At 44.7% G+C, this 13,573-nt stretch overlaps 1 protein-coding gene across 1 annotated transcript in view; it reads right to left on the bottom strand.

Moving 5' to 3' along the window:
• LOC126529197 (BAI1-associated protein 3-like) overlaps positions 1–13,573 on the bottom strand; it is a 515,162-nt gene that overhangs the window by 157,089 nt on the left and 344,500 nt on the right. Inside the window, exon 4 of the mRNA XM_072289849.1 lies at positions 9,869–9,952. Within this exon, the coding sequence (XP_072145950.1) occupies positions 9,869–9,952 (84 nt within the window). The remainder of the gene's footprint in view (positions 1–9,868; positions 9,953–13,573) is intronic.

Genomic DNA, 13,573 nt, shown 5'->3' with positions numbered 1-13,573 from the left:
GAGTCTTCACCACTGAAGTCTTGCAGGTTTAACAAACTAATTTACTACACGGTAAAGAATAAGTTGGACGCCAGACAAGCGCTCATCTTGTGTCCGGCTTTCTTTTGTCTCGTACAAGATAAGCGCTTGTTAAACCTAAACGAAGAACGTATGGCCCAACAACACGTTCTACGAACCCTGTCCCGGACACTCGAACGAAATGTAGCAATACAGTGCGGCGGTATATAAGAGGACCACCACGTTCCACTAATAAAAGAAAACAGACAGAAAAAAAAAGAAAACACTCTAACGTGTTCAAGTCCCCGACGTCGCTAACGCTTCGCGGTCCGCATTCAATCTTTCGCCGGTCGTCTTTTATGTTTGTTTAACACCGTCCCGAGCAGCAGGTGCGAATCGGACGCCATATATTCTCCGTTACAACGCATTACGTCGTCATGGAACCGGGTGCTCCCGACGCGCTCTTCAAGTACGTATACACGCTACTGGAAGTGCTGTCACAGCCGTAATGCTCTGCGGAGAAGAAAAAAAAAAGAAAGGAAAAGCTCGAGCGCGCGTTCGCAACACCCACGCCATAAGCGGGCCACGCGTTTATCGCAACCCCCGTGCCATAACTAAAAAGGCATCCTCGGCGTCACTCGAGCCAGGGCGGGTCATCATTCTTCGTGATGCTGTCAGATTGATCATTGCCAGTGGCGTAGCAACAGGGGGGGCCGGGGGGCCGTGGGCCCCGGGTGCGAGGGGCCAGTGAGGGGGAGGGGGGGTGTCATATGCGACTGAAGACACCCCTCTTTCCGCCGGCTACACCCGGGGAGGGGGGTGACAGAAGACCTATGGGCCCCGGGTGCCAGACGACCTAGCTACGCCACTGATCATTGCCCACGCTTTCTCAGCGTCAAACATATATTGTATATATCACACCGAGCCGCAACAGAGTTCCCAGAACAGGGTTTGAAAACATGTACCCGATTCATTTCGTTACTGGTTTTTCGCGAGTCCTGTTCTTTTATCGGTGAGCGTTTACTTTTCGAGGCAGCGAGATGGAGGGAGCTATTTCTCGTCGCGGCCCGATGCGGCGTCGCGCCACCCTTCGGGAGCGCGGGCGGTGCTCGGCGTGTGAACACATTTCCCGCAGACAGCCGCGTTGAGGGGGCGCTGTTCATTCTGCCAGCGCGCGCGCGGAGGAAGACAAGAAAGAGTGCGAAAGTGAGCCGCACGCCCACGTTCTGTGAATCCATCTCACCAACTCCACGCGTTGCAGCGAGGGCTATATATACGACTGGTGCCGGCCAAGCAGTAATGCGGAACGGGGTTGCTTGTTCCGTAGCAAAGATATTTCTCGGGAAAAAGAATAACTAGAGCGAAATCAAGCGCTTTATAATACCATGCAAACACGGCGGTTCCGCCAGCACGGAAATGACTGGTAGTACACGGGTTTGGTTACTCTCAGCCCTTTCGGCTTCGAGTGGCATTGTGGGCTTGCAAAATGGATCAGTTTCAAGAGAATTTCGTGCCACCAGTGCAACAGTTCGGAATGGCAGTGCGCGTGCAGGGAGACCCTTAGGGGGTGTTCAAATCGGACCGCCAGCGACGGCTATCCCCGAGTGATGGACTGTGATCCCGGAGGCCACGATTTTGTGTGCTCCAAGCGCGGGAAGCCATATTGCGGAAGCTGGGAAACAAGTCATGGATTCCACGTTTTGGACGTCACGCTTGCCGTTCTTGTAAAACAATAACTTCTTCCATAGTTAGAAATGGCTAAGCGTAATTACACAATAAGGCCACCGGAACGCCTGATGTCACAAACGGATAGAAAAGACAATTACATGTAGCTATCCATTATTGCTACAGTACTTGAACGAATGCAACAACAGAGCTTCTTCTAGTGTTTTTTTTTTTTTTTTTGCAGGAGACTGAGTTCTAGAGAAAAGAGGAGGAAGGGCTCAACCATTGTGGGCTGCTAATCTAACCGAAAAGCTTAATGAAGCGGCGATGGCAACGAGATGGCGCCACAGTAGCGCGCGTGTCGTCTGGGAGGTCTGCCGGCGGCGGCTGCTGTGAATCGCACCCACGCGCTGCCTCTCGCAATCTCCTGATAAAGACCGATTTACGCTCGAGCCGCCCATCGCCGCTAGCCGCACCGCGCGCGTGCGGTCGCGCGAAAGATTGCACGTATCAAACACTTGTGCACAAATTTCGGTTTACAAAGTGTAAGGTATACACTGTGCACACAGTGTAAACGGTAATTTGTGCACAAGTGCTGGATACGTGCAACTTTTCGCGCGACCGCACGCGTGCGGTGCGGCTTGCGGCGATGGGCGGCTCGAGCGTGAATCGGCCCTTAGCGAGGCAGTCGCGCCGCACTTCGCGCCATTTGCAACGTGCCGCCCGAGACAGATTGCCCGCGCCAGGCAATGCATCGCGAAATGAAAACACGTATAGAGCTGCGCTCAAATATTCCCGTTAGGGAGTATCGGAATCGCCGGTGAAATATTTTGGTGCTTATGTTTGACGGAACTCGGCGAATGCTATTCAGAGTTTATTATTCTTCGAAAAATTGGGTGTTTAAAGGCCTTTACATTCTTTTTTCTTACGTTGCAATTATCCCCAAATTCGGGGTCTATTCTTCGTGTTTTGAATGGCAGTGCGGTAAAAACAGGGACACCACAAACAGAAACGCATCCAGAATCGGCTAAAAGTCACCACATTCGGGCGAAATATTTACTCCCTGTGAACCCCAAACGTCTCTTCAACGTATATGATTGATCCAAACGTCAACGTCTTGAAGTCACATACATGCTACGTCTCGCGTACGTGCCGTTTTTAAAGAAAAAGCGTGGCTGTTTATAGGACGTACTATATACATGATTGTTAGACGACCAAATAACGGACACTGGATGTACATAGGATATCAGTGAAGCACCAATTGGTAGCTGTATATCTATTATACTGGTGCACCCCGTTTGAACAGTCTCGCCTAAAGTTCGTCTCTCTCTCTCTCTCTCTCTCTCTCTCTGTAGATATATATATATATATATATATATATATATATATATATATATATATATATATATATATATATATATATATATATATATATATATATATGTTCGATAAAGGCCGATCTTCTGCCGGCCACAGCATCAGAAATAAATTCGTATTCAATGATTAATTACTGTATTAATTTTTTATTTTTCTAAGATTGCCTTTCCATCACACACACACACACACACACACACATATATATATATATATATCACATGGCATCTAATGTATTCGGTAAGGACCTGACAAAACTTTTTCGGCCACACATGAACAGTTGTCCTCCCAGAGGCGTTCTTTGTTTTTTCCGTTTCCTTATGACAAACATGTTTTCTAACTTGCTCAAATTATAGTTGATGACTATCACGCTTTCATGTCATATGTTTTTGTCCACTTTCATATTTGCCCGTTCAATTAGCATGTCATATGTTTTTGTCCACTTTCATATTTGCGCGTTCAATTCACTCTTAAAATGTGACGCAATTCAATTGTATACTTGTACCAGGCGTGAGGTCCGGAAGAATAGGGATTCTGCACGCCTGCGAGGCGGACTCATGTGTGCAGCAATACGTCGACGGGAAGTATCTGATCTTGTGTGGCACTCTCCCCATTGCAGCTGTTACATAGCGCCTACTGAGGACGTAACAATCGACATAACAAGCAATGTGCAAAAAGCCCTGACACGCCGGGCAATCTCGCGAGTTTTTATTTCTCAGCAATGTAAAGAAAATTTTATGTTGCATTTACAGTGCTTCAATAAAAATGTGCTATACTGTTCCAACACAGTAATGTGAATGTACGAAATGTCGTCTGGGTAACGGCGGTTATAGCGCATTTCAGCCTCACACTAATATCCAAAAAATGTAGCGGATATGCAGCAGAGAAATTTATATAACATCTTTTCAACGTAAAAAAAGGACTTTTGACAGTACCATAAACGTTATTTTCACGTAAACCTTAGAGAGAGAGAGAGATAGAGAGAGGGAAAGGGGAAAGGCGGGGAGTTTAACCAGATGGGAAAAACACGTAAACTAGAGCAATCTCAACCTCTATTGGAGGTTTTGAATCTCCAACTGATATATCGAATGCACCTCTAGGCAATGTTCGTGGTTTATAAGGGCTATGACGGTGGATCAAGAGGAGCACAAGCGTACAGCGCTCATTACAGATTGTTATAGTATATCGACGTATACTTCGCAAGGTTCGTGTTAGCGATGAAAGCGCCTCCCCCCCCCCCCCGACAAGTGGCATTTCAATTAATCACTCTTACCATAGAAAATGCCCCTTCCAACGTTGGCGCAACGAAATTGGTAAAACTAGCAGGGTAAGCGCGCGCGGGGATAATTCTGGTCATTGCAATTCGTAACGCCTCGAGATGGAAAGGGAGGTCAGAAAGGTGCCCGATACCGTAGCTCGGATGGCTTAGAAGATCATTCGCCAGGAGTTACGTCCATGTCATACCGTGTCAATCAATCAAAACGACTGTATTTCGCAACATTACAAGGGGAAAAAGGTGGCCGAAGGAAAAGCTGCTACATAGCAGCTTCACTGGGCTCCAGCCACCCATCAGCAATGCAGACGATGCACATTTAGCATTACTAAACCTTCATACAAAGCACTGTACCAGACATACAACGAATCCAAGGTTACATTACAATCAAACACGGCTCTCTAAGGACATGTAGGAAGTAAGAATGAAATAGAAAGGCTAAGTACTCATAATATACATACATAATGGAAGGGCTAGACACACAAAAAGATTTTCTTATTATTGCATAAATAAAGTTCTTATGTCTTTCTTCGCTAACGTTGTGATGTCAATATTAGGGTGTCATGGTGATTTAATGTCGTTGGCAATGTATGCCGAATTCTCTGTCTGCCGTACTCTGTGCGCGAAAAACGAACGTGCCACGGTAGTTGATATCGAAAAGGATATGTTGCCGGGGTGTACGCAAGTTGTGCAATATCGAGAAAAGCATCTAATCTGCCCTGAACAGCTTTCTTATAGGAACACAACAGAGTGTAAGTGTACAAATCTCGAACTTTAAGGATATTATGCTTTTCAAAAAGAGGCGCGGTGTGTTCTAAATAGGAAGCATTTGATAGCGCGCGGACTGCCCTTTCTTGTACTTCGCAAGTACAAGTACTTGCGTTTTGCACTTCGCATGTACTTCGCAAGTGTCAAGAGGGACGAGCCCGAAAATGTACCGCGACATTTCTCCGACAAGTGGCCTAGTTTCACCAACTGTAGGGGGTTAATGTAGCCGGTGTTTACATGACATAATTTGCACGGTACTGACACCACGGAATCGGAAATCGGTGCTGATGAAAATGAAACTTCTGTGCTGAAGATGCCGATATCAAAAGGCACGGTCACAAGCGCTAATCTGCAAACCATGACGCCCTCTAACTTATTCTTTGAAACTTTTTTCGGGCCCGTCTTCCTTTTCCGCCTAAAAAAGCCGTTTTGGGGTGTTTCCTTGGGCTATCACGGTGGAAAATTTAGTTTTTCATGTTGTTTTTTTTTTTTAGTAAAAGCCAATCATCAAAAAATTTACCGGTGGATATTTTCTGGCTGTTTTTGTTTGTTTAAGCCGAAAGCACGGAACTTTAACTATATACTCTCTCTCAGAACTCGTTTGCAGCACTGCCGAAAGTACAAGGCGTACAGAGGCAATATCCTTGCGCAGCCTAATGTAGTTCCGGACGCAACTGTGTGGTTAATGGTAGGACTAGAGAGGTTCATTTTTTGCTTAGCAGGCCAGCGCAAGCTATACCTCAGGCCAACCTCCCTGCCGTTCTGTGAATACATTTCTTCCCCTCCTTTTTTCCCTAGTACCTGTTGTGTTACAAAGATACGCGACATGTTAGGGCATTTACGCATGCATACATCGTATACCGCGAGTTACTGCGGCGGTGAGCAGACGGCAGGGCGCGGATGAACACATCTCGAGGGGCATTCGGGCTTCCCATTGGCTAACGGGTACCGCAGCTTCCGCAGTTCCGTGAGCAGCAGCATAGTCCCACCTTAGCGCCTCGCGCAGTAAATATAGACGCGTAAGTGACGAAACGAACACAAAAGCTCCAGCGTTAGAGTGCTTTGTAACTTAGGGTGACAAATCTGGCATTCCCTAGAGAACTGCCCGGGCTTTCCAGCGCCAGCACTCAGCAAGCGGGGGCTCAGCACTGTGTAGGCCGCACTTGTGTATATAAGCGGCGTTTCTGTCTGAGCTCGCTTGTAATTGGATTTGAAAGAGGAGCGTTACCTTAGAAGCTCCTATCTACCGGGTGTTTCAGCAAACAGTTTCAAGACGTTTTTTTTTTTTTTTTTTTTTAATTTTCTGCGGCAGACAGCGCAATTCTGGTCCACGAGCTGGTCTACTTGAAGAGGCGGACATCACTTGCTCAAAAAGGCTGAAATTAATGACGAACTAATCAATAAAGGATCACTAATTAAGTTTTTAAATAATTACCTTGTGACACGCATTGCGATGTACAAACTCTCGCCTGGAAGTTCGCAAGGCGGACCCACTCGGAACGAATTCTCAGGATGACGCCAGTTTCGAGATAGTAATTCCGGAACTTTGCGGAGAAAGGCATGTGGCGTTCCAGTTAGTGTTCTGGTTCAACGCATAAAATGACGTTTTGTCAAGAAAGTAAGTGGAACGACAGTGCATTTTCACCGCAAGTTTGACGGCGCGTATCTACTAAATGGTGTCATCCACGAGTTTCTTCAAATGGATATGCCTTGCAGTCTGACCCACTAGAATTTGTAAATTGCTACATGTGCCACAAGTTAATTAGTTAAAAACATATTCAGTATTTGTGTTAATTAGTCCATTATGCATTTGAATTTTTCGTGCAATTGATGACCGCCTCTTCAAGTAGACTAGCCCGTCGACTAGAATTGCGCTACCTGCCACAGGCAATCTTTAAAAATTTTTGAATGTGTTCGCTAGAACACCCTATGTTGTAAATACTTTGGAACGCTGAAACCATTTTGTCTATCATCCAATGCATCGAAGTTGAACAGAAATGTTTCATTTAAGCCACGAAAATTACAGCCTATGCACTGAATGCAGGGAGCTGTTTCTTTGATGCCATCAGTGGTTTAAAAAAAAAAATGGTGAAAATCATAAAACAACAATTAAAACAATGTAGTATTAGGTTTCCACCTATCTAACTAAGCAATAAAACGTATGTTACAACTGAGTAAAGCGGACTTATTAAGTCTTCTAAAGGGGACAAAATTGACGTTTTTTGCAACGCTCTGAAATAACCCACTAATTTTAGCGTTTGCAAAAGGCTAGTACACCTTGCAACGCTTTCATTTAAATATGCTAAGTCGGATATCCGAATCATCAGCTCCGGATTCTCCAGCAAACGCAGCTTACAGAGCTGCGGTATATGCTTTCGCTGCACAGCTACAAATATGTAAATTTGTACTAGCATTCTTTTTTTAAACTTACCGATTTTCGGAGGCTTATGTATAAACCATGAGGCCCTCAATCAAAATTTTGCTTCATGCGTTTAGAAGAACTGCAGTTTCTCTACTAAATGCGACCAATTCCAACTTCGTCAATCCAGCCCCATTTTCATCATCCCATTTGTAGGGATCATGTGCTCTCCAATAAGAAATTGTACAGCTGGCCTCTATAGATAGAGCTTCTTGTTAGAATCAGAACTGCTCACAGGAGTTGTGCTACACGAGAGCATTGATTGATTGATTGATTGATTGATTGATTGATTGATTGATTGATTGATTGATTGATTGATTGATTGATTGATTGATTGATTGATTGATTGATTGATTGATTGATTGATTGATTGATTGATTGAACGGAGTTCGGCTGCAGTAGCTCGGGGCAATAAGCGGTGTGTTAACGACACAACGGTGGCAGAGAAGACTAATCGCGAAAGGCAGTCACGAAAGGGAGTTTCGGTTTCTCGAAAAACGCATCGCAATTGGCACAAAATTTACCGGCAACTCCTTTTTTTCTCATGGCACATGTTTTCGAAAGCAAGTTTTCGAGAAGTTTCCCCTACAGTCCAGTAGATCCATATGGAAGATACTGATCGTAAAACCGAAGGCAAATGGGTTCATATTTATTTTGCCGGCTTCCATATCACAATAGAATGTATTTCTTCCTCCTTTTTTTTGTAAACAAAGGACGTGGCGAAGTATAGCTTAGGCTAAATGAGCAGGTCTCATTGTGTTGTAAACGAGGAAGAGGGGGGAAAGGGGGAAGTTACCTTCTCGCATCCACACAGTTGTTTCTTTAATCTGCCAACATAGCGGGGTGCACGTGACCGCTTCCACTTTCCAATCTCTTCGATACGTCGCCGCCGTCACGGCTGAAAACGCACCCGACAAGAACCTGTCCTCGGAAGCGCAATGCCGTGGCCGTGCGGCCACTGTAGCGTGTACAGATCACTGCGTCAGTACTCTGTGTTCTACGCTTCACGCCTTAAAGCGGCAAACACACACACACACACACACACACACACACAGTCATTCTTTTAACACCACTTCCTAAGAAATATCGATCTATCGATTCGACGAGAGGCACGCAGGATATATAGAGTCCCTCGTGAAATACTTCGAACGGCGAAGTCAATGGCATCAGTGAGCCGCCTTCGTGACGTCGCAGTTCGAAGCTTGCTCATGCGCATGACAGGAAGTTTCCCTCGAGAAAACAATTACGCAACGCGTACGACGCGTTTCCGGATCCCGGCCATCGCTTCCGTCACACGCAACCGACAAAAGCATAGCCTCTGCGATTTGCATTTGTTATCCAGAGGGCGCCTCCACTTCCGCGTGAACTTGCTGTAGGAGGTGTTGAAAACATAGGGCCTATGACGCGCCTCCCGCTTCGCGATTGCATCTGGCGCATGTGGTTCGTAAAAGCTTAGCCTGCGAAATCGGTTTCCCTCAGCCAAACGTAGCCGTCGCTGAGGGGTGTATTAGTAGTTGTACACCAGCTGTTGCCTCGCTGTGTTTAGAAAACTGTGAGTGCTTGGAAATTTAGAAGGCTAAAACCTAACAAATAACGTTGCAGAACGGTCTAAAAATATACAAGTTCCAAGTACTAACATCATTTCCATGGCAAGTGAACAATAGCCAAAGCTTGCTCTCTCTTTTTTTGTTGTACAATACATGCGTTTGGTACAAAAGGTATATGTGGAAAATGCAGTATGCAGTGACGCCTTCACGACCCCGCAGGTGTGCAGATAGCACGCTACACAGTCGGTGCACGTTATCGCGATCCTATCCCAAATATCGCTTTACATTCTCTGAAACCAGACAGTAGCATCGCACCGACGCTCCCAATAAACAAACAAGCGCTTTTCTCCACCGTAAGACTCGCGTCGCCGTCCTTGTTTACAAACGCACCGCGTGTCTACACAGAGAAGACGAGAACCGCTCCGGCAGAAACGCGATAAGAGGCGCTCTGTTTACAAAATGTCCACGGCGACCCAATATCGAGCCCGGAAAGACAGAAAACGGTTACGACTCAGGGAGGAGATACAATCTCGGCGCGTCCACTACATAGGCCGATTTCCTTGCGTCAAAGGTCCGCAGCTTTGGACAACGCTGCACCCATTTCACGACGCCCACGGCACGCGCTCTATAGGTATCTCACTCGCAATGGCGCCAGGGGCCTCGTATGGAGACACAGCGGGGCAGGATGTCTGTCGCGGCTAGCAGACGCTACCGTTGTGTGTGTGTGTTTTTTTTTTTTCGGGACAGCCACCTTCTCCTTCCTTTTTTTTTTTTTATATCTACATCTCTTCTGCCTCGCCTGTCGCGCAGACGTAGTCAACTTACCTCTTTTTTGTTAATCTGGTACTCCTGGTGTGCAATGCCCAGCTCTGTCTCGGTCGGTATGGGTTTCTCTTTATCGGCGTCATCCTGCGAAGAGATAAGAGAGAAAGAACAAAAGAAATGAGAGAAAGGCCGGAGGGGAGAACGAGCATTCGTCTTCGCTGACCAGGTATGTACCTGTCGCAATGTCAGCGACGGCAATGAATCAGCTATGTACCAAGGGAGCCCGCTGATGATTTTGGCCAATCGGAGACCGGTGGAGACACCGTCGGCACCGGTCATTCCTCTCGGCACTGGATCACATCGGCCCACGGACGCTCTCACAAATGAGTGATCGTGGTGGGTATTGACATGTTCAGCGTCGGAATGATCTCTTATTGGCGGGCTTCGGTACGTTGCACATAAATTCAAATACTGCACGGCAACAAATGAGTTCTTGTTCTCTTTTTTTTTTTTTCTTTTTCACATACGATGGAACGGAACTTCCGCTGGCTCTGCTAATGAAGCAGAAATCACGCGACATTACGAAATTTGAACAATATGGTGCAACTGATTTCGAACTGTACACGAAGATATGACACCTTATACGTATCTTGCAATAAAAACCTCTAGCATCGCAATTCAGGAGCTCTTAAGCCTTTCTAAGTCTTCTTGGGATATTTTTTCGCACTCTTATCTCTGCGTTACTGCACAACACAGACTTTATACACGGGTGACCATTATTCAGTTTTACAGAATTAAAAAAAAAAATATCCTGTTGCGGATATCATAATCCTTGTCCTTGAGCTGAATTATTCCAAGAAGCGGGCATTATCAGCACAAGAAATCGAGGCACATGTCCAACTAAGTAACAAAAATTCAATAAATAACTCCTTAATAATTGCTTTACTGCACGCATTGCACTTTACGAATCATAGCCGCTGATCTTGAAAGACGTAGCCACTTGAAATGACTTTCCAGGATGACACCAGTTTCGAGATAGTCATTCCCAACGTGTGCTACGAAATTACATGGGCGTTCCAGTTACTTTTGTGCTTCAATACATAAAAAAGTGTTTGTTTCAAAAAAGTATGTGGAACAGCAGTGAATTTTTACGGTGAGTTTTATGGCGCATATCTCCAAGCTGGTGTCATTCTGGAAATTCATTCCAAGTGGATGCGCCTTGCATTCTCACCGCTACAATTCGTAAAATTGCAATATGTGCTGTAGAGTAATTAACTAAGAAGTTAAGCAGGGAATGTTGCTTAATTAGTTGAATACGTGCCAATTAAAAAAAAACTGCGCCGGACTTTAAAAATGATCATACCGTATATTTTCCACTATGTAAGGCTTGTTTTTAGTTCACCATTTCTGTCTTCATAAAAAAAAAAAATCTCTTTAAGGACAGTTTGTTTCCCGGTTCCAAACATCCAAGCACAACATTCGCGAAAATAGACACAAGAGTCACAAAGCTGCAAAAGTACGTCAAAACACGTAAACAAGTATGCCTATGCGTTACCAATAATAATGATAATAATAATAATAATAATAATAATAATAATAATAATAATAATAATAATAATAATAATAATAATAATAATAATAATAATAAAGACGAAATGAACCACAGTCTGATTTGGTAACTTTTTGATATTCCCGATCCCCCGCGGCCCCCGAGAAACAATTCTATTCCGCATGCAGCTATCTTGTTGCAATTTTTCTGGTGGAGATTGTCTCATCTACCTACTGTCCGAGTCAAAAATTTCCTACATCTGCGACTGAGTCTTTTTCTTTGAATATTATATCGTTTTCTTTAATGCCTACGGGTTCTGTGTACGTTTATGCACACTTATGTGCACATATTACATAGTACCTTGCCGCGTTCGCTACGTTGGTCATCGATTCAATCGCGTCGACTATAAATGCATTTACATTTTTCTTTCTCTTCTTGCACTGATATTTTGAAAGTGCTGATGTTACCTTTGCCTTTTTTCTTTCGAAATGTACGCACAGGTTTCGATGTCTCACCGAAGCGCTTGTTCCTCGTCTTCAACAAGGGATACAAAGAAAACAAACAATTATCGCGAAAGAAATATAACCGTAGCCATATGCAAATGTAAGTGCGAGACATTGCTAGAAACCACCGATAACGATTGTCGAAGACAGGGCCAGCTTCTTCGAAATACGCTGGAAATCATTTGAGTGGCATTTCATAATGACCGCCCAAACGACGAATAAAAAAGAACCGCGCGCCACATTCTGGGGGAGAAATGGCGTGATGCACAGTGGCTCCACCACCTGAACCTGTACCACGTGACATATCTGACCACAGAATATGCCATCTCTGAGATCGGGACTCGTTTTTCTGTAGACCGCTTCATCGAACGGCTTCCCTAACTCGGCACAAAAGCTGCCCAGCAAAAGTGCAAAACAGCGGAATGAAAGCAAGGGAAGCGTCGCTTTGTAAACTAAATTATGCGTTCGAAGGCTCATCCACCTATCTGTTGCATTTAGGCTAATAAGGGTCTTTCTTTTACCGAAATTACTTGTACAGAACGCAGCTGGCCGCCGGCACATAAGCATCCGCTACAGGTGGCCAGATAAGCTGATTCGCTATATATTACCGGCTGAATAGAATATTGTGCCATTAGAACCTGTGTGTGCGGAAAGGACGAGAAAGACGAAGTAGTGAAGCTCCAGGATTGCGACTAGTGCAATCTATATGGTCTCAACTGCTGAAACGAGAGTCAGCATCGAGAGTCAAATTGTACACAGATGTAGAATCGTTTCTTTTTTTTTCCTACTTTTTCGCTCTCGGTTCGTTCGAGCTGTGTTACACGTTCAAAATCAATTGAAGGTGCACCTCGTTGACATTCATAGCTTTTCATTCTTTCTCTCTTTCTCTATACTACCCTCTTACATCATTTACATGACTTGTACTTGGCCATTTATCGCGGCAGCGTTTTCTCTTCCTCCTCCACTTCAAATAACGGGAAAAATAGAAGCATCAACCTGTATAAGGTTACTAAGTATTCTTTCTTTACACCCACTACATCGTAAAAAAAAATACATCCTTCGCAACTGAGCGGTCAAAACCACAACCCTATCAAAATGCCAATTTATTTTAAGCATAACCATTACCGGAAAGAAACATTGGCAATGCTGATGTGGTGTCAAATGCCACTACAACTACACCGAATTGGAAGATACAGCATGCTCTTACTATTCAGACAGATTTTGTATGTAAATTGCCATGTGTAAAAAATGTTTTTATTGAAATCTGTGAATGTTCGGCGGCGCACAAGCATTACAACGCCAACTCGAGAGAAAGTTCATCTACACCAAGTGGCACCTAAAAAGGTACGCATGATGAATATGTAACAGTCAATATTTTTACATCATTAGAGGATTGTTCGTCAATGTATGTGTGGCCAAATGCATTCATGCTCTACTTAACACTGATAAACATTTCATTTTTCCAAAGCTTCTGTAATGAGATCATCTGGTATGGCAAATTTGGTTAGCGCAGCACTGTACAGGAATCTGCGGAATGCTGGGACACGGTTTGTTTTCCAGTGGACAGAATTAGGTGCCCATATTGGTGTCAACAACAACAAAATTATGCGCGCGCATTGCCCGAGCGCTAGCAGACGACCCCTATCTAGCTACAAACAACGATGTGCATTTATTCGAGCGAAAGCAGCGTCGTTTGGCAGCAGAATAAAAAAG

Source organism: Dermacentor andersoni, chromosome 8 (genome assembly GCF_023375885.2).
Source record: "Dermacentor andersoni chromosome 8, qqDerAnde1_hic_scaffold, whole genome shotgun sequence".
NCBI classification, from domain to species: domain Eukaryota; kingdom Metazoa; phylum Arthropoda; class Arachnida; order Ixodida; family Ixodidae; genus Dermacentor; species Dermacentor andersoni.
This window is presented reverse-complemented; position numbering and strand designations above follow the sequence as displayed.